Genomic DNA, 22,402 nt, shown 5'->3' with positions numbered 1-22,402 from the left:
CTTGCACGTAAACGTAAATCTACGGCAGACGTAAATGCTAGTCGTAGACATACATTTACACCTTTTTGTGAATATGGGTCCTACTGTTTAAATATTGTCAGAGTACATGAAATGCATGGTCCAATTTCAAACGATTTTAAATCCATAAAAACCTAGTAGGAACATTAAATTTTATGGTCCGTTTTGTTTTTATTACGTACCCTCAAATTATTTTCTGGCAGAAAGCCTATTACAATACCTCAATTGTTTCTCCAGTCATGGTAACACATCTCAAACATACCTTTGGCTTTGCGTCATTGTAATGTTTGTGCTTTGCATGGACGCTGATGCGAAGCCCATGGGGTAGATCAGCGGGCGTGTCGAGAAGTGGACGTAGGTGTGGTAGTGGTCGCTCCTTCAGGAACTTTGCCTCTTCAACCTTGTGATGATGGAACTTTCGAAACAGTCGCTGTCTGTGAATTAGGGAATCAAATAAAATGAGATGTCAGGCTTTTATCTCTTACAAAGTGGAAGTTGCTAGACTAATATGCAGCACCCTTTTCCACTAAGGCTATATCATTTGTAGTAAACTGTATATTTTTAGAAATCATTGGTTGACCATTTGTTTATTTATTTTATTTTTTATAATTATAACATTTAGTCTTGTTTGGTCTGTCACTATCTGTAGCTTGCCAGGCCAAATGTCCATCAAGAATTTCAGACAAGTTTTGTCAATTTTGAAGATAAAATTGGTAATTTGAATGTATTTTAAAATATTTTAAAATATTATTTTATTGTTATTTACTGTATCTGCTAAATACTGTATACGCAAATATTTTCGCACCTAAAATAATTCGCGATCGGGTTTTTATTTTACATTTTCGCGAGGAATTATTTTTGCGACTGTGTCCCCCGATAATAAAATCGAAATTACCCATATTTCATTTTCCAAACTCTTTTCAATGACGATTTCACGCACACACTTGGATATGTTCACCATACTGTCAGCGAAATGTCAATGTTGTATGTATGTCTGATAGGACTATTGTCATATTATCGATGGAACATGCACATGCGGTACAGAAAATTGAAAAACGCAAATATCATAAGAAATAACTTTTAATTATTGATGGTACTCACAAACGTCCATTCAAAGTTACCAAGAAAACAAACAAAACTCAGATTACGTAACAACAGACTTACACCCAACTGTGTTTCACTTTGATCAAACCCACGTGACCATGCAGGTTTACAGAATCACGTGAACTTACGGACCTCTGCTTGACTCTGATATGGGTTGGGTATGTAGAGATAAGACTACATATTATAAGGGAAATAATATTTTACCAAATCGGAAATAAGTTCGCGCGTACTTAAATTCGAGGTGTTATCAACGTGTTCACGATTTTCGCGGTATATTCTATTCGCGAACATATTTGCGTATATGGTAGATTAAATACAAATAGTCTTACTATTATGTCTGTTAACACAGGAATGTGTACTGTTTATGGACTTACCCCTCATTAAGGAAGTGTTTGTTAACACAGGAATGTGTACTGTTTATGGACTTACCCCTCATTAAGGAAGTGTTTGTTAACACAGGAATGTGTACTGTTTATGGACTTACCCCTCATTAAGGAAGTGTTTGTTAACACAGGAATGTGTACTGTTTATGGACTTACCCCTTATTAAGGAAGTGTGTTAACAGTAATGCTTTCTGTTTATGGACTTACCCTTCATTAAGGAAGTGTCTGTTAACAGAGTAATGTGTTCTGTTTATGGACTTACCCTTCGTTAAGGAAGTGTCTGTTAGCAGAGTAATGTGTTCTGTTTATGGACTTACCCTTCATTAAGGAAGTGTCTGTTAACACAGGAATGTTACTGTTTATGGACTTACCCCTCGTTAAGGAAGTGTCTGTCAACACAGGAATGTTTTGTTTATGGACTTACCCTTCGTTAAGGAAGTGTCTGTCAACACAGGAATGTTTTGTTTATGGACTTACCCTTCGTTAAGGAAGTGTCTGTTAGCAGAGTAATGTGTTCTGTTTATGGACTTACCCCTCGTTTAGAAAGTGTCTGTTAACGCAGGTCGGTTTGGAACTTGTGGCTGGACCAGAAATACAGATCTGATGTACAGAGCAGTTGCATCCAGAAACTGAACAAAACAATAAACAAAATATTACAAAAAGATTTTACAGCGCCAAACCCCCCACTCCCATTTCCATACTAAACTGTGCAGTAATTAACACTAAATATATTGTATGTACTTGTATATTATGTAATGGAGAATGTACGAGGTGGTGTAGATTCGTGAAAAATAATTCATGAGCCATTTAGGAACAAGTTAATTATATTTCATGAATTTAAATATTCCCGGGTGCATTCTCCAAACTTGATTCAGCCAGTAAAACCACAACAGTGGATGACTGGAATTAAGCATGATGCACATCATGTATGCTAAACATGTAATCTCTGATTTCTGATTTAGTTTCTGACTATCGTCACTGTATTCCATCAGGATACATTACTTTCACTAGTATCATTTTTATAAGGCTTAAATAACATGTTTATTTGACGGTGCAGATGTTTGGCCTTAAACTGTGGGCTAAAGCATTGTACTTGTTTACAATTAATAAAGTTCTGTCAGTAGTGGTTTCACATCCCTGACCTGAATGCATAAAAAGTTCAAATTGCATTGTTTCACAACTGTTGATTCTTAAAAAATAAACTACACCTAGAACAATAGTGTGACATCACAGGTTTGGATTTATGAGAAATAAGAGTCTCTCTTCCTCCCCCACTACTCACTCCATAAATCAAACAGTGCTACACTCACCCCCCCCCCCCCCCCCCCCACACAAAAAAAAAAAAAAAAAAAAAAAAAAAAGGAAGGAAAACAGAAAAAAGCAAGAAAAACAAAACAAACAAAAAATTCAAGTCTTTATCAATTAGTGGATACTTCTGTACTTTTAATTTTTTTATTTATATGAAAGTATACATGTATACTGGTACACTTACATGTAAATAGAATCATGCAAACATACAAGTATTACTTTAACAATGTGCTAATTATGACATTTCTGAACATTAATTAAAACAGAACGGTTTTACTGACAAATAATACAGAATGGACATGTAGCCACACCCCGAATTACCAGGCATGGATGCATCCCTGATCATCCATGTTAAGAAAAAGGAAGAAGAAGAAAATCCTACCTTCTTTGATGTTGAGCCAGCCTTTTCTGTGATGCGAGTTCTACAAAGACAGAAATACAATTCTCATTGTAGTGCCAATCTGAGCCATGAATTTCCACTACATGACCTTCCAAGTCCGTTCATTATCGTAGTACATGTACACACATGTAGTGTGCTTACTGTTAAGTTAGATTTTAGATGGATGGATGGATGGATGAATGGATGGATGGATGGATGGATGAATGAATCGATGGATGGATAACTGGATGAATGCATGGATAAATAGATGGATGGGCTTTGGATGGATGGATGGGATGGATGGATGGATGAACAGTTATTGAATAGATGAATGATGAATAATTGGATTAGATGTTCACTGACAAAGTACCACAAAAAGCATACATTTTATACATTAATATTGCTAATGTTGCTAATATGATAATATTTCTCTCTTTTTCTTTTTTATTATGCAGGGCAAACTTTTTATACTGATTTAAGTTATAAAATCTATTTTATGTCTTTCAACTCGAAGTGTACATGTACATGAATAAACATTTCATATTTCTCTAGGTTGTTATAAAAATTGTGTCAAATCAATGCCAAAGCCCCAAAGCTACATGTGTATATAGCTCTGAGCATTTTTGCTTTACAATCTGTATATCCAACTATAGACTGGAACAAAGACCAAGCTGGTCACACCATACATAACACGTAACAGGGTTTCTGCCAGAGGGTAAAATTATGTACCTTAAAATCTTAGAAATTAATGGACATATTTATATATTTTTGTAATACTTCGATACAGGTAGATTATAGTAAGAGACCTATTGTTTAACTTTTGTTAAAGTGCATGAAATGCAGCGTACAGTTTCAAAACATTTGTAACCCATAATCACCAAGTAGGACAGTTATGGTATATTTTGTTTTTATTACGTACCCTCAAATTATTTCTTTAGCAGAAAGCCTGCATAAGTACTATAATGAGAAACTGTCTGATGTTTACCGACTTGACCTCTGACTTCTGAATGATACCATCTACCTGTATTCATGAATGCATATCCATGTAATATGCACTGCAGTGTATAAAAAGTGTTGTCATATATGGGGCAGGAAGTAGACATACATTGTAGTTCAGACGTAGAGTGCTTGCCTGAGGTGCGATATATACTACTCAAAAGAATTTAAGGGTCAAAAATTTATAACCAAATAAGTTTCAGAGTGTATTAGATTTATGATGTAAACTACACCAAAAATTTAATTTATTGTTCCATATTTACAAAAAACCACAAATAAACGTCACTGTATACAAGAAAGTCACATGACATGCTGTCAAAGTTGAAGGTTGTCAAACATGGATTTTACACATTAGAACATTCGTTTAATAGTGTGTGAATCCACCCCTGGCGCGAATACACTCAACACATCGTTGCCTCATGCTGTTGATCAGACGTCTGAAGAACTCTTGGGGAATGGCCTGCCACTCTGCCATAAGAAGTTGACCCAGATCATGAAGGTTGACCGGAGGGGCATGGTTATCCCGAACTCTCCTGCCTAATTCGTCCCAGGCGTTCTCTATTGGGGCCAAGTCAGGTGAATATGCTGGCCAATCCATCCTGGCGATACCTTGTTGTCTGAGAAAGTCCGTTACCACCCTAGCGCAGTGGGGTCTGGCATTGTCATCCTGCAGAACTGCCCCGCCGCCAATCTGCTGAAGGCCTGGGAGAACCAATGGCCGGATAATCTCATTCAGATAGCGGATTCCATTCAGATTGCCATCCACCACATAGAGGGGGGTCCTGTGGTGGATAGAGATGCCGCCCCACACCATGACGCTGCCACCACCGAACCGGTGACGTCTAACGTTAACGTCAGCAAGCGCTCCCCAGGACGTCTGTAGACACGAACCCGACCGTCGTTGAACTGGAGACTAAACCTGGACTCATCAGTGAACATCACTCGACCCCACTGAACACGTTGCCACCGCAGATGAAGCGTGCACCAGTGACGTCTGGCCGTTCTGTGACGTGGTAGGAGTGATGGTCGAACAGCCTGGCGACGACCGCGTAGATTATTGGCTCTCAGACGATTGCGTATGGTTTGATCAGACACTCGAGTTCCAGTAGCAGTCCGCAGATTGTCACATAATCGGCATGCAGTGGTTGTGCGTTGACGTAGAGCCATATTGGTGATTTAGCGGTCCTCTCTATTTGTCGTGCTTCGGGGTCTTCCCGAACGTGGACGATTTCGAACAGAATTCGTTGCTTGGTACCGTTGCCACAGTCGGCCAACGACACTCTGACTGACACCAAGTCTCAGAGCAACATTTCTTTGCGTATTGCCATCCTGAAGCCAAGCAATAGCCCTTCCTCGATCTTCGATAGTCAGTTGAAGTCATACCATTGTCGAATTTGGAGTGTGCACCGTACACGAACGCAAGCTCCAATTATACGGAAATTCAGCATTGGGAACATGGAATACATGTGCAAAGCGTGCAAATGAAGTGCTTTGTGAAAAAGCAAGTTATGGGCACTTAGCAGACCTTTCGCTTTCGCCCTAATTTACTTGCAAATGTAAGCATGTTTTCGCCATTGAACTAGTTGACAGTGTCAGTGACAGTGGATTTTAATTCATTTATGGGTTGTTTAGACCCACTTTCGTCAAAATGGAACAATACCATGCATGACATTATGGTCTAGCTAATATAATTGACATTCAGAAAATAATGTCGAAAATATCATCTGACCCTTAAATTCTTTTGAGTAGTATACATACATGTATGTATACAGCAGGATGGATCGTCCGAGGTGCACTCCGTTTTTCCTCATCCTAACCAGTGCCCAAGACCTGTACATCATAATTAAACTATGGCATGTACTGTCCATGTAATGCAAGTGTGTGTAAAAGATCTCTTGCTTGTATGGTGACAGCAAGTTCCCAGTGAAGTACTCTTATAACCAACCGGAAGGGACCATGGTACTTAGTTTGTTATAACAGTAGTTCGTTGTACACATTTGCATAAGTTGGTTATTAATGTATAGGGAGACAAAACGGGACTTTACGATCAGTTTGTACTATGCAGTATGTAAATTGTTCTAAGCATGTTCGTTATAAGTGTACTTTACTCTATGTTAGAGACCAAATTGCTATGATTAAAAATGTGCTGAGGTGTCATTACATATACAAATACATGTATTTCTTTATTTTCCTAAATTATAAGATCTATTCATACATGTCTGCCATGTATGCAATGTACACATTGCTTGTAAAAGTGAACCACAACACATATCTGTAATTAAATGTGGCAATTTCGCGTCCAACACAAGAGATGATCAAGAACTGTTGCGATTATTGATTTTCCATCTTACACACTCAACAAGCCGAGGATAAACATCCTCATGAGCCAGAACAAACAAGCAAATCAAAAACCTCTTCGCATTCACTGTTGAGTGCAAGCCGTCACAGATAATATTTTAAATAAAGCTTTTATAAACACATGGGATATGTGCACATTTAAAAAAAACCCCAAAAACCCCAGTACGAGGCATTTAATTTGGGGATCTGTTTTTAGGATTTCACTGGAATTGTGTCATGATTTAATATAGCCTACTGGTAGATATTTTGGGAATTCCATCTCATAATCGTATGTTTCCCCAATACAAAATCTGAGATTTGCAGAGCCTGAAATCCTGATAAATTCACAGTCTGAGTACCATACATATGTATACATTATATGTTCATTTCCATTTGATTTGATTTTTTCCTGTTTATATCCAATTTGATTAACGTTCAATGATGCTCCCTTGGGCACACACCTAATCTATCTGAGCTCTACATGCACATGTGTATGTCCAGTACAATGGTCAAAGCAAGTTGTCAGCATAGGCCAGAGCCACTACAGGGAAGGAAGGAAGGAAATGGTTTATTTAATGACGCACTCAACACATTTTATTTACGGTTATATGGTGTCGGACATATGTTTAAGGGCCACACAGATATTGAGTGAGGAAATCCACTGTTGCCACTTCATGGGCTACTCTTTTCGATTAGCAGCAAAGGATCTTTTATATGCACCATCCCATAGACAAGACTGCCTTTGATGTACCAGTCATGGTGTACTGGCTGAAGCAAGAAATAGCCCAATGGGCCCACCGACGGGGATCGATCCCAAACCAACCGTGCATCAAGCGAGCGCTTTACCACTGGGCTACGTTTCACTCCTCCACTACAGGGAATGCAAATCCCAAACCTACCAGGCCAGAGGCTGGTATGAAATCAAAATTTGAAACTGACAGGGAGAAGGCAGCAATGTCACTCAAAATGCACAATATGCTTTCTGATGGCGAGTGTCGAGTGTCGCAAGCAGCTTTTGTTTTCCATCTTGTTGACAGTATCCCAGAAATATTGTAAATTCCCCATTTTCAATAGGGAAGGGAATGTTTTATTTAACGACGCACCGAACACATTTTATTTACGGTTATATGTCATCGGACTTTCAATAGGGATAACATAAATCATAAACTTTATCCACATTTGTCTCGTAATCCGCATTGTTACACTAAAAGTCTAACTAGAAGTCCAATTTTGATATTAATTTCCAGAACAGTTTGTTTTCATATATGGCAAAATGGCCAAGTTACCATTTTAAAATGCAAACAATGTAATGGCCAAGATACCACTTTAAAATACAAGTTACAATGTAATGGCTAAGATACGATTTTAAAATACAAACAATATAATGGCCAAGATACGATTTTAAAATACAAACAATATAATGGCCAAGATACCATTTTAAAATACAAGTTACAATGTATTTGCATGGATATATATATAACTTACATATATGTACATGTACCTTTTCAGTTTTCATAGAGCTAAAACAATTATATATGCCATATGACAGTTGAAACACAGCGCCTTTGACTTTTTGTCCGTGACTGGTTATTGTTTACTCAGTTCAAACTTCAATAATGGAAAAGGAATATTTTGATAAAATCTGTATTGCCATGATAAATGGAGAGTTCATGTATAGCCTGTCCCACAACTGGCCTTTTCAATAAATTGAAAGAAAAGCAATATTTGTTCAACACAACCTTAGTACTCTTAACAGCTATTTGGTGTCTAGCATACGGTTATTTCTACACTTCTTTTAGCTTGTTTTTGCTTAACAAAACCACTAGAGCACATTGATTTATTAATCATCGGCTATTGGATGTCAAACATATGGTCATTTTGACACAGTCATTGAGAGGAAACCTGCTACATTTTTCCATTAGTGGCAAGGAATCTTTTATAGGCACCATCCCACAGACAGAATAGCACATACCACGGCCTTTGATATATATATATACCAGTCATGATGCACCGGCTGTGACGAGAAATAGCCCAATGAGCCCACCGATGGGGATCGATCCCAGACCGACCACGCATGAAGTGAGTGCTTTACCACTGTGCTATATCCCGCTTGTTTTAGAGAGAAAATCTGCTACCACCATGGATGCTACTCTTAAACGGGAGCGGGACATAGCCCAGTGGTAAAGAGCGCACTGGATGCATGATCGGTCTGGGATCGACCCCTGTCAGTCAGCTATTGGTCTATTTCTTGTTCCAGCCAGTGCACCTCAACTGGTATATATATATAAAAAAGGCTGTGGTATGTACTACCTTGTGCATATAAAAGATCCCTTGCTCCTAATCGAAAAGAGTAGCTCATGAAATGGCGACAGCAGGTTTCCTCTCAATATCTGCGTGGTCCTTATGTCTGACACCATATAACCGTAAATAAAATGTGTCGAGTGCTTCGTTAAATAAACCACTTCCTTCGTTCCTCCTTTCTAAACAAAGCAAGGGTAGGGATCTTTTATATGCACTTTCCCATAGACAAGACGGTACATACTGTGACCTTTAATGTACTACTCATAGGGTACTGACTGGAACAGGAAAGGCCAAATTCACTGGGGCCGATTCATCCTACATGTATGACATTTGACACTGCAAGCAATCACCCATCCACTGATTGAGCTACATTCCACATACAGGTACATACATGAACACCCTGAGTTTACAGTAAGGACACATGCATGTACATACATGTGTACATGTACAGTTCTATATAAACTGGTTTAAAGGAGCCGGGGACCTGTTTCCCAGCTCCCCACTTCAGGACGGAAAAGCAATTATGTAAATGACAATGTAATTAAATGCTTATGCCAAGATAGTCTAAGACACAGTATGTATACAATGTATATGCATTCCTGAACTAGATCAAGTCCCATTGCATGTGTAGAGTAATTTGTCAAATTTGAGTTGATAATTTTGATAGTTCAGAGGAAACGTGCAACATTTTTCAGCACATTGTGGTCAAGAAAAGCATTTTAATTAAAATAACAACTGGATATACATTTGTGTAAGAATGGGAAATATTTTTTTTGAAGATATACGTGTGCTCTTGCAATATTCAGTGATGGGGGCATATGGACAGTATGATCATGACAAGGTACATGTACAACTTAACATAACATACTAGTAAATTAACACATGTAAAATGTTTTTTTTTGTTTTATTTAACAACACCACTAGAGCACATTGATATGTTAAACATCAGCTACTGGATGTCAAACATTTGGTAATTATGACTCGTAGTCAACAGAAGAAACCTGCTACATTTTCTTAATGCAGCAAGTAACACATGTAAAGACGGAAATTAAATATTCAGTGCCAAAGCCATTACACTCTTGTGACTGTTGCTGGTCAATGTGTAAGTACACATCCAAATTTAGAGCTTTCCATGGAACCACAAATCGATGGAAATGTGTTTAAGCAAACAAGTTTTAGCAATGAGCTCAATAAAAGCCATCATGTTAAAAAGAGTGCAAATGAATCTGGCCTGGCTTCCCGCCTGTAATTCACTGCCACGGCCGACAGGCTGGAGAGCCACGGAGAGGTATAGCTCTAGGAAACGCTCATCAGCCAAGTGATTAGTCTTCAGAACGTGAAGACATTTCTCACAACTAATTCCTCTTCAACGATCGTCTTTCATGCAATTGCCCGTCCAAATACGGTAATAAACACTTTCCCAGGCAAATTATCACATCAATAAAGTTTTTAAATAACAGACCTCCACGAATCGTGTTAAATGTCTCTCTGCAGGCTTTCTTTGAAAATAACCAACATTTGGCCATTCTCAAGAAGGATATGCATATAAACACTGTAGGGGTGGGGGAAAGTCATTTTAAGTTCAACCTAGCTTTTTAAAAAAGCCTTCCAGAAATCATGTTAACCTTCTTGCTTATAAAAAAAACAAAAAAAACAACAGGCAGGCTCCCAGCACTTTATGAATAAAGAAACTTCTCTTTAAAATAACCAATATTTGAAGTTTTTGTAAAGGACACTATAATATCAACCTTCAGTGTAACCTGGCTTATAAAAGTGCATGTAAGTAAGTCAGATTTATTATTTGTATCACAAATACAGTCCCATAAAATATATTTTAACATACAGTGACATGGTCAAGGCTTATTGACACTTCTATCAAAAACAAGATAAATGAATGTTCCACTACCCTCAAAATGCATCCCATACATCCAAAATTTAAAAAACATTCTCAGCAATTACTAAAGATTAGAATGACCAAAAATAATTCCTATTTAATACATGAAAAGAGCTTTTTAACAAACATGTTAATATATGCAGTGAAACCCCTTTAAACGGACCCTCTGTAAACCAGAATTCCCTCAAAACTAGACATTTTTCAGAGTCCATTTTAAGTATCAGTACAGAACATTTCCTGTCTACACTGGATGTTGTGTTAAACAGTGTATTTTAATAAGCAAACATTCTACCAGGAGAGCAGAGTTTTGGAATTGACTGCAGTGTTAAAAAAGTCATGTCCATTTTCGTCACATCCTGGCACATTTTATTTTTCACTTTATAAGTCAATTTTTTTTTACAAAAAACAAAATTAGGCCTGACATGCTAATACTACTACATGTAGTGAGTCTATAAATGATAAAACTGAATTTCTATTTAAAAAGGACTTTTAGTTAAGGAGATCATAAGAGTCAGAATGTCACGTCCTGGCTTAAATCATTACCACGGAATGGCCCATACCCCTTAAAACCAGCTTTTTACTTGGTCCCGTTGGTATCAGATTCAAAGGGATTTCACTACATACATGTTTCAATGGGAATCCGTATAATCATGCAAGATTCATGCTCTTGTTATTAATCAAATTCCACAACTTTTAACGATTTCTCCAGACAGATTTTTCATGACATTCTTTTCTTTTAAAATACAGAATTTTTAAACTGTAGAATTCTAAACAAAATCGATAATATTACAATGCTATGTCATGGTTCAAATTTATGAATTTGTTACCTATATTTATGGTTTAAGGCAAAACAATTACCAACCACTTTTCATTTTCCATCATTTTACATGACCTAGCTAACTCAGAATTTCATCCATGCCTGGAAAATGACACTTGCAAGTTCAACCACTGCCCAGACATGCCTGACCTGGATGAACCATGGCCCTTGTTATATGGGGCAATTATATTAATCCATTCTGTCTTGACCTGTCAACATACAGACACATACATATATACATGTACACTTGTTAATTATTAAAGTTGCTTAAAACCTATTTAGATCATTTAGGACGTTGTGCTCTTGATATTTATATAAACTTTGGATAAATTTCCATAACAGGGCCCAAAATAGAAGCATACAAAAAACAATTAGTAATACATGTAATACAAATTCCAGTTTGTTCTTAAAAAACCATGACCTACATGTTCATGTATATATGTACGGTTATATCTGCATTATTTACACTGTAGCTTATGATTCTCTAAAATACATCTCAGAGGTCCTATAATTTTCCCAACACAATCCCAAACCCCGTCCTCATCCCATGCAAACCAATTTTTTAAAGGAACATTCATTCCTGAGTTTGCTGCATTGTAAGATGTACCCGACTAATAAAATATTTATACAATTAAACTTACATATTAAATAAATTTTCTTGTTTAGAATATCAGTGTCTGTATATTCAATGTGTTTCTGGTCATCTTAATATTTTTAAGAAGCCCAAACTGGATTTCGTTTTCAAATAATTTTGTATATACGAAAAAAAAACATTTTTTAGGAAATAAAATGAAATTTAACCTAGTACAAATATTAGAACAATCAGAAACACGTTTAATATGTACAGTCACTAATATTTTATGCAGAAAAATATATCTGATATGTAATTACAATCGTTAAAAAGTCTCTGTTAGTCAATAACATCTTCAAAAATGCAGCAAACTCAGGAAAGTCCCTTTAACACTAACAGGCCCTATTTTACTTCCTACGTGTATTTTGAGCCCTGCTAAGGAGATCAGCTATACATGCACCTCCCAAAATGGAGCAGATGGGCTCATTCCCACCCGACAGGCAGTATGCAGAACACAGAAACCCTTCTAAACCGGACACCCAACTGACAAAGAAAAAGCTCAGTTTTACAGGGTATTCAGTTTAGAGAGGTTCTGTTTTGTACTGACATTTCAACAGGAACCATGCAAAATGTCCAAGTTTTGTGGGAATTCCAGTTTGGACGGGTTTCAATGTACATGCAATATTACCCATACATCTAAGTGAAACTTGAAAGGTATGCAGATGTTAGAGAGGTATCAAAACAGTCCAACAATGTCCTGGGTTTTATTAAACCACCATTCATTTGGTTAACATATGAGACCTAACATGGGTACCTGGTATATAGCACGATACACTAGTACTATCAGATATTAGATTCCTACTAAAACGTGAAAGGTATGCAGATGTTAGAACTCTATGGAAACAATCCCAACAATATCCTGGGTTTTATTAAACAAGCATTCATTTGGTTAATACATGAGACTCAACATGGGTACCATGTAGATGGAGTATGTACATTAGTACCATCAAATATTACCTGTTATCAATTTAGTTTTATTCAGTAAATAATGCTGACACTGGTAACATTTCCAATTGAACAGTCTTCCCCGAAGTACATTGTATAAATCGTGTACGTTCAGTAGTCAATTTACCAAAGTAAACTGAAGTTAGTCATTTATTTGAATTAGCACAATCGGGCCTCGCCCCGTCTGTGTACACACACAGTGGACGTGTTCACAAATTAGTCCACTCAGGGTTATTCCACAAATCAGTATACAGTGAAACCCTCTAAACCAGACACCCATCGACCAAGTAAAGTCTGGTTTTAAGGGTATCCAGGTTAAAAAAAGAAAAAAAGAAAGAAATGTTTTATTTAACGACGCACTTAACACATTTTTATGGTTAAGGACCACACAAATTTTGAGAGGAAACCTGCTGTCGCCACTACATGGGCTATTCTTTCTGATTAGCAGCAAGGGATCTTTTATTTGTGCTTCCCACAGGCAGGATAGCACAAACCATGGCCTTTGTTGAACCAGTTATGGATCACTGGTCAGTGCAAGTGGTTTACACCTACCCATTGAGCCTTGTGGAGCACTCACTCAGGGTTTGGAGTCGGTATCTGGATTAAAAATCCCATGCCTCGACTGGGATCCAAACCCAGTACCTACCAGTCTGTAGACCGATGGCCTAACCACGACGCCACCGAGGCCGGTCTCCAGTTTAAAGGTTCTGAATTTTATTGATATTTAAAAAGGGGCTATGAAAAACATACCATACATCTTGTTTTCCTGGAATTGCAGTTTACAAAGGTTTTAGTTTTGAGGGGTTTTACTGTAATGGAAGGGGTTTTACATACTGGAAGGTTTTTACTGTACTGGAAGGGGTGAAAGATTTAGTTAATTTTATAACTTTTTGTTAATTAATACATGTATATAATACACACATGTACCATACATGTACATGATGAAAAAGAAATAGAAATAGCGGATTGTGAAAAGCAGTTTATTTTTCAGGCCTAGCAGCTGAAACAAAAATTCACCTGCTACAATTATTACCAAAACAATGTTAATAATTTTTCAAGAGACAGATGTACATGTACATGTATGTACGATCATCTCACCTTCTATTTAATTGAGCTTGAGCTTGTGATTGTTATAATGCTCTAAAATACACCTCAGAGGTCCTAATTTTTCACACATTGTCCCAAATGCACCACTCATTCCAGGCTACATTTAATTATATCCAGCTGGCCATATTTTTTCTTAGCAGGCCATATTTACTTCATATTTCAAGTCCTTAATTTTCATTTAATATGGCACTGCAGCATGGTTTTATCAGCATTTATAGGAGTTTATTTTATGCATACAGGTACCATTAAAGGTAATTACATAACTTGGACTAAAATTAAGAGAAAACCATATACTGTCCAACATAGAATACTTTAACAGCAATGTTTCTTTTATATGCACTTTTCCATAGGCATGGTGCAGTATAATGCATGAATAAACAGTTAAAAATGCTTCTCTTTTTCCTTTTCTTTTTTTCAAATAATTAATATTACATGTCGTTCATGGATTTGTTATGTGCATGCAAATACATGTAGGCAACTTGCAGGCAGCTGTTAAGTTTTGTTTTTAATGCATTCAAGTATATTTTATGAATGGTTACTAATTATTTAACTTAGTCTTCGTATTTTTACATGTTTTATGCATTATGATTCACGATAGTCTGCCAACATGAAGTTTTGTTTTTAATGCATTCAAGTATATTTTATGAATGATTACTAATTATTTAACTTAGTCTTCGAATTTTTACATGTTTTATACATTATGATTCACGATAGTCTGCCAACATGAAAGGACAAAATATAATGAGTTTTTTGGGTTACCAATAGGTTGCATTTATTATTAATGATTGACATTTAGCTAAGATTGTTTCTTTAGGCCCCCCCCCCCCCCCCCCCCCCCCCCCCCAACTCATGTAAAATTGACTTGTACTGGATTTCAACTGTTCGCCGTCGTAAAATTGACTTGTATTGAGTATCAACTTTTGGCTGTCGTTTTTGTTCATTTTTAAACTGTACATTTGTAAATGTATAAACCAGCATATATATATATATATACACATTGTACAGATATGTTTCATGACATCGCATGTCCATGCATACTGTTTTTACTGTTGTAACTTAAAAATAAACTATTCTCCTGGCTTTAATTACCATTAGATTTCCCTAACATCTTCTCCAGACAAAAATTGAGAAAAAAAACTCAACCCATTACAATGATACAAATTCCAGATGTATACTAGATTGTAACCATTTCGTCTGTATCAACTTTGCTGAGATCTCCTACAACAAAATGCAGACAAAAAGCATGCAACTATCGATGGCTGATATTTTGCTGTTTTTGACATATAAATATAATGCTGATGTAATGTTTGCATACCTTAATTTTTTTAGCCCATATGTTACGAACAGATGGAAAAGACATTTAATTTCTTTTCAACCTGGTTTCTGAGGATATCATAAACAAGAATATAACACAGCTAGTGTCCACTAGATACCATGTATCTTAAAACTTGTCATTTAAAAATATATCTAACTCACTTTTGCTTGTTCAATGTTGTTTTAAAACTCCTAACATAAATGCAACTAATGTAGTATTCTCTATGTAATATATATTTTACTTGGAATGTTGGAAGCTATATTGATGCACATGTACTTAATATGCTTATAGTATACAGTTGTGTTTAGTCTTAAGATATACGTATTCCAAACAAGCCATAGTGACCTGTATGTTAAGTAATGTATTCACAAATAGGTATTATATCTAGGTCAGTGCATGGCTGGTTTGCCAATCTGCCTGTATTAATGAACTTAAATGAATATACTGTTCAATTATTCATATAGATCTATACCAACATAAAGACGTTAATTGTTATATCCCTTTAATAAATTATAATTGAAATATACATGTACATACATGTTTCGATGTTATCACAAATTTAACAATTTATTAAAATATAAAAAAATCTGGATGGAAATATTAAAATCTCTGTCATGCATGGACGAGAAACCAATTACTTTCACTTGGCCTTTAAAGCAATACAGGTGTACAGTTAGGTCCATTAAACCAGCACCCTTCTGTTTTATGTCACGGTTCAGGCTGGGTCTCCAAGTTAAAAGTATGTGCCATGCGTGCATACAAAGAGGAAAGCAAGGTGATAAAATCGAGAGTCAAGACCCTGCAGCCATTTCGGCCCATCCTCCTGACGCATGGCCTGCATATAGGATGAGACACACACGGTCACCTGTTGAGCCCTACAGTCAAATAAGTAGTGACTTACAAACAAAAGAATTACATACAAATATCTAGAGAGCATCCATGTGTATGTTACACTGTCAATCTGTCAAACCTGTTGTTTGGTCAAACGAATGTGATATGGTAATACTAATAACTCAGAATTGAATGGGGTTATATTGTAATGGTGATTGTGGTGTGGGTTTGGATTTACTTCAGGTTTTGTTTGGGGTTTCTGAAATTTTAAAAATCGTATTTACCAGAAATGAGACTACAGACTTGTGTAATAATATTATATAAATATTTTAAATAATAATAAAAAAATGCAGTAATATACCGAGTTCTCACTGCTCCATTTAACATTGTAATTATAGTAAAACAGACACGAGTTATTATACATATATGTAAATCGATCAATAATAACATCAATAGAGTACTTGGTATGACAGTGGCAGGGGTATCCCACCAGTATGTAGTATGAATTCGAACATTGTTTCCATACTCCTTTAACTTTCAGAATAAGTTATATTTTAATCACCTGTGATGTAGCTAGGTCATGTTATTAGCATGCTATATATTACAAAATCCAACTTTTCTTGTTCTTGAACATTTGCAATATTTTTAATCTTTAATATTTAAAATTAGAACTGGCATTGCAATGTGAGGCTGTCATTTTCATTTTGACCATCCCTTCATTTTGTACATTTATTGAACTATGTACACTGTATTTTTATTACTTTCAAGTATCCTCGTTTGACATACAAATAGATTTTTTTTTTCATTTTGTGTTGTCATTAAACAATCATTCATTAATACATTCATTCTAGCTGTAAGTTATAACATACATCTGATACCAAGTTGAAAGCACATCACATGATGACCACAAATGCACATCATTACATATATACATATATATACAATGTATATGTACTTTTACATGTGTGTGTAATGTACACAGAAAACACAAATAAATGGTCAATTGTAATTGTCACACAACATCTGCTGTACATACGATCAATGTCTTTCTTGTAACACACAGACCCTGTATATACTTGTGTGCAGAAATTGTTCTTTGTCTACCTACAGGATTATAGTACAATGTATAATATAGCCACTGAGTTTGGTATTAATTAACAAGTCCTTTAGATTTTAACAGTACATGCATGTGTATGTTCCAGGAGTAGCTAGTGTATAATGTATATATACTGTGCATGTATTTATTACGGTTATGTATACATATATGTGTCGTCTACACATGGTTTATCTCTACATTTCAGTTATATCCAGAACGGACTATGGAAAATATAGTATTATAATTTTCACATAATTTTAACTATAACTTAGAGCACAGTTGAATTTCTAGTCCAATGGGAGCTTCATATTTGGTCACGTGAAGTACATTTATATCCCGATAAAGTACTTCAGACATTCACTTTATAAGCGGTATTGCTGCACGAGATTTTGGCTCTGCTCTAAGACAGTTAGAGGACGAGAACAATACTTTATCGGCGTATAAAGGTAATGTCGCACGAGAAAACGCTCGGCTAACGCCTCGCCTTTGTCTCGTGCGACACTACCTTTATACGCCGATAAAGTATTGTTTCTCGTCCTCTTAACTATTACTACATGTATGTATGTAGGTGAGCATAAACTTGTATACCAGTTAAGAAATAAAACAGAATTAATATTTCTTATTTTAGCATACATATACATACATACATCATTTATTTATTTTATTTTTTTAACACTTATTGGTACAAAAAAAAAAAAAAAAAAAAAAAAATTCCAGTCTGTTAAATTTTTACATGTAATTTTGTTTTAAATCACAGACCAAATAATATTGCTGATATCATGACAGGTACAATAAGGTGTGTGTGTGTGGCGTAAAGTCATGACTCATCTTGTAAGATTATCAAACAGAAAGTCTTCACTGTGACCTTAACTTGGCATAAGGAGTCCACTCCTATACATTAATGTTACCTGTATTCGCTACATCATTCCCATACGATATATTTTGCCCCGGTTTGTGGGCAACAGGCATACTCCCACTAGTAGTGTGTTAAATGATATAATATTTCATGCATACATGTAGCTTTGTATAGCTAGACTACTTCTTTGTCAGCAGGCATACATTTTACTGCTTGTAGTTATAAACAGCAAATTATTTTAACATACAGTGAAACCCCTCTAAACCGGATCCTCTGTGAACTGGAATTTTCTCAAAAACAGATGTTTCTCATGGTCCTTTTTAAAAATATCATTACAGAACCTCTCTAAACCGGATATATACCCTTTAAAACCAGATTTGTTTACTTGGTTCTATGGGTATCTGGTTAAATAGAGGGATTTCACTGTATATTATTTCCTCTGTTTACTAATCAAAGTATGTTTCGTGCACACATACATGTATAATATATATATACAGACATAGACAGGGCTTCTAGATTATGGTAGCTCCACTCCCATGGCTAGTGATATTCAATGTTGGGCTAGTAAATAACTACTATTACATGCATGTTCAATGGCTATTAAAAAAAAAGTTGTTAAATGCTGCAATTAAGTCTATTTTGTAAATATGAATATCCTTCCCCACTCCCAGCACCCACTTTTTTAGTGTTTGTAATCTCTATTTCCCTCTTTAGGTTTTTTTGTTTTTGTTTAACGATACCACTAGAGCATATTGATTAATAACTATTGGCTATTGGATGTCAAACATTCGGTAATTTTGACATTTAGTCTAGACAGAAAACCTGCTACATTTGTCCATTAGTAGCAAGGGATCTTTTATATATGCACCATCCCACAGACAGGATAGCACATACCACGACCTTTGATATACCAATTGTGGTGCACTGGCTGGAACGAAAATAGCCCAATGGGCCAACTGACATGGATCGATCCCAAACCGACTGTGCATCAAGGAAGCGCTTTACCACTGGGCTACATCTCACGCCTTTCTTTAGGTGAAATATCTTATTATTACTATTAATAAAATTGTATTCATTTAAAGTAAAGTAGAGCTAGTGGATTTTCAAATGTAGCAAGTAATTTTTTTTAATTACTGATCCCATGGCTAGTGGATTTTATAAATTTTTTAGAAGCCCTGCATAGATATTTGTAATTTTTCTCATTTTTAATTTATAATTGCTCACTGTCCTGGGCACGCATCTTGATGTGTCTGAGCTGTCTGTCCACAACATCTTTGTGTTAAGTGTTACTGATTAGTTATGAAGCATTCGTGGCCTTACACCTCCCCACTGAGCCTCATAACTCGCTCCATGGCACACCTCAGGATTTTCTAACAGTAGTTTCAAGCTTGTAACTAATGCTACACCATAACAATATTTCCTCACTGAAATACACATAGGCAAGTAGCCATTATGAAATGTTTTCAACCATTACAGCCTTTTTTCTATTTACTAAAATTAAAGTCGGCTTGCTTGATATTTGAATATCAGGTCAGTGTTTTTGCCAGAAAGAAATTTTTTGGTATGGCACAATGTTATTTATTTCAACCAGTCAACCAGGACCTCCCCCAGAAAGAAAATGGGTTAAGTTTAGGGTTAGGGTTAAGAAAATCATACAGTAATGATAAGATTAATAAATTTTGTCAAAAGGTTAACAAAAAATATAAAATCTGCAAAAATATTTGGGTATGAGCCATACTTGTTTTACGCTCTGGCAGAAACCCTGCAGGTAACCATATCCAAAAGTGGGATACTAAATTCTCAGGTGGGATACCATATTTTAAAATGTTTGTATCCAATTGGGATACTGCACAAAATGTTTAATCTCGAACACCAGAACATAAATATACATGTACACAGGTATGTACAATTTCAAGTTTCTGAGATACATGTAGCTACACATTCTAAAACACGTTTTAACAGTAGTTGCTTTTTTATAAAATATATTTTTCTGAAAGGACTAGTACCAGTAGTATTTGACTTTAAAGTTTAACAAAATGTTCTGCCCTGTGAACAGCCTCTGGCTTTAAAAGTGATAAAGTACAGAAGACAAGCACAACAGGAACATGTAGCATGGTAGAAGTACATTTGGGATGGACGCAAAAGGTCAGCCGCAGATCCTAGAGCAAAAGATTTATGCTCAATCAGCCATGACAACTGCCATTAATACAGAACAATGGACTCATTAAAGCCATGAGATTAGCCAGGCATCTGACAGATGAGATTTAGAAAGTACCAGTTGGTCAGTTGTTTTGAATAGCACATTAAACATAATTAAGCCCATCACTGGAATGTGGCAATGACAACCAGGAAGGAGCTGAGACATCTAGGTAAATTTATAACACACAGTATATTCAAGATGTATATGTTTCTAAATACGTTCCAAACAGAAGGACTATTTGCTGTCGAAATTAAGAAAAAAAACTTTATAAAACAACCCAGATTATATCTGTTTTACAAATTTAGTACAGTAACTGGATATGGAGCCATCCCCAATATATTTTAATTTATGCTAATATTAATTGGCCAGTGAACCACGACTGGTACATTAAAGGCTGTGGTATGTGCTATACTGTCTGTGGGATGGTGTAAATAAAAAATAAAATCCTTGCTACTAATGGAAAACTGTAGCAGGTTTCCTTTCTAAGACTGTATGTCAAAATTACCAAATGTTTGACATCCAATAGCCGATGATTAATAAATTAATGTTCTCTAGTGGTGTCATTAAACAGGTCTCTGAAAATTGCACAAACGATTGTCTCACTCGTGCAAGTCTAGGCCTGGGGTGGGTGGGGTGGGTGGGGGGGTGCTCAGGGTTAACAGCCCCTTCTGCTCATAAAAGTAACTTCTTCTTTTTTTCAATATATTTTCCAGGGAAGTATGACTGGATTCCCCCAATTAAATTTACTCACCAGTCTATACATCTCTGAATAAATTCCTGCACAGAGCAATCAGTAAACAAAACTAAGCATTTATTCTGTTTTCAAAATATTAATTCTGAGCTAAAGTGCTAGCTAATCAACTGGAAACTTGAAATTAGACATTTAAATTTAGATTGTTTAACCATATGTCCGACGCCATATGACCATAAATACAATGTGTTGAGTGCGTTGTTAAATAAAACATTTCCTTCCTTCAAAAAGGCCTATATCCAGGTCATCCTGGCATTTCTAATTAAAGTAATTTATTATAAAATGCATTTTTATATAATTTTTTAAAAACTTACATGTGCACGTACCTCTGAGAAGTAGTGGTTATGGAGACAAGCTCAAAGTAGTCGATTTTTAGAGGGTATTTCTCTGTTTCAACATCACTCTTATTTCATTCTATTTTAACTTTATCCAGTTGTGTTACAGGTTTGTAGATTAACCAAACATAGTGGCCATTTTCATGGCCCGGTTGAAACCAGGTTCTGCAACTTTAATTGATACAATTCACATTCTTGTTACCTGGGATTTGAAGTTTGTTGAACAATAAAAACATTCAACAGGTTTTTTCTATTTCTTAACAAACTGTTAGGCTCAAAGTAACTAACCACCACTCCCAAGGGTATTCAAAATATCTAGACAAGAAACAATTTCAGTGGATTTATTTTTTAACTGCTACTAAAAAATAATAAATAAACCGTATACAGAATTGTTTTTTGGTTTGTTCTTTTTTTAAAAATCACAACAATCGCTCTTCAACAACTAAATGTGATTTGTGTTTTGGGAAGAATTAAAAACAAAACCAGCCACTGAAGTCTGAAGCATGGGGGCAGACGACTGAACAGTGAAGACTGAAGTTTTCAATGGTATTTTTTCTTTTTATTGCATAACGTGTCTTTTAAGATTCTTCTTACCTTGTGGTGGCCATCTTTCTTGTGTTTTTTGGCTTCACACGCAGCAACAACAAAAAGTAAAGTCAAAAACAGTATTTTCTTCATTGTGGACATTGGTGTTTTAAAAAAATTACAGTCACAAATTCACCGTCAGTGTAAATATATCACCTGAATTTCTTTCACATTCACAAACTTGGACGATACCAATAATTTACACAGAGGTAA

The 22,402-nt window shown here is 35.8% G+C and overlaps 1 protein-coding gene across 1 annotated transcript in view; it reads right to left on the bottom strand.

Annotated features, from left to right (window-relative positions):
• LOC121378195 (testican-1-like) overlaps positions 1-22,402 on the bottom strand; it is a 33,415-nt gene that overhangs the window by 10,900 nt on the left and 113 nt on the right. Inside the window, exons 1-4 of the mRNA XM_041506272.1 lie at positions 22,199-22,402; positions 3,196-3,235; positions 2,038-2,134; positions 281-452 (exon numbers count right to left, since the gene is read on the bottom strand). The exon at positions 22,199-22,402 is cut by the window's right edge and continues 113 nt beyond it. Of these exons, the coding sequence (XP_041362206.1) occupies positions 281-452; positions 2,038-2,134; positions 3,196-3,235; positions 22,199-22,291 (402 nt within the window). The 5' untranslated portion in view covers positions 22,292-22,402. The remainder of the gene's footprint in view (positions 1-280; positions 453-2,037; positions 2,135-3,195; positions 3,236-22,198) is intronic.

This window comes from Gigantopelta aegis, chromosome 8, assembly GCF_016097555.1.
Source record: "Gigantopelta aegis isolate Gae_Host chromosome 8, Gae_host_genome, whole genome shotgun sequence".
In the NCBI taxonomy this organism is placed as follows: domain Eukaryota; kingdom Metazoa; phylum Mollusca; class Gastropoda; order Neomphalida; family Peltospiridae; genus Gigantopelta; species Gigantopelta aegis.
The sequence above is the reverse complement of the archived record's forward strand: the minus strand, read 5'-3'. Positions and strand labels throughout refer to the sequence as shown.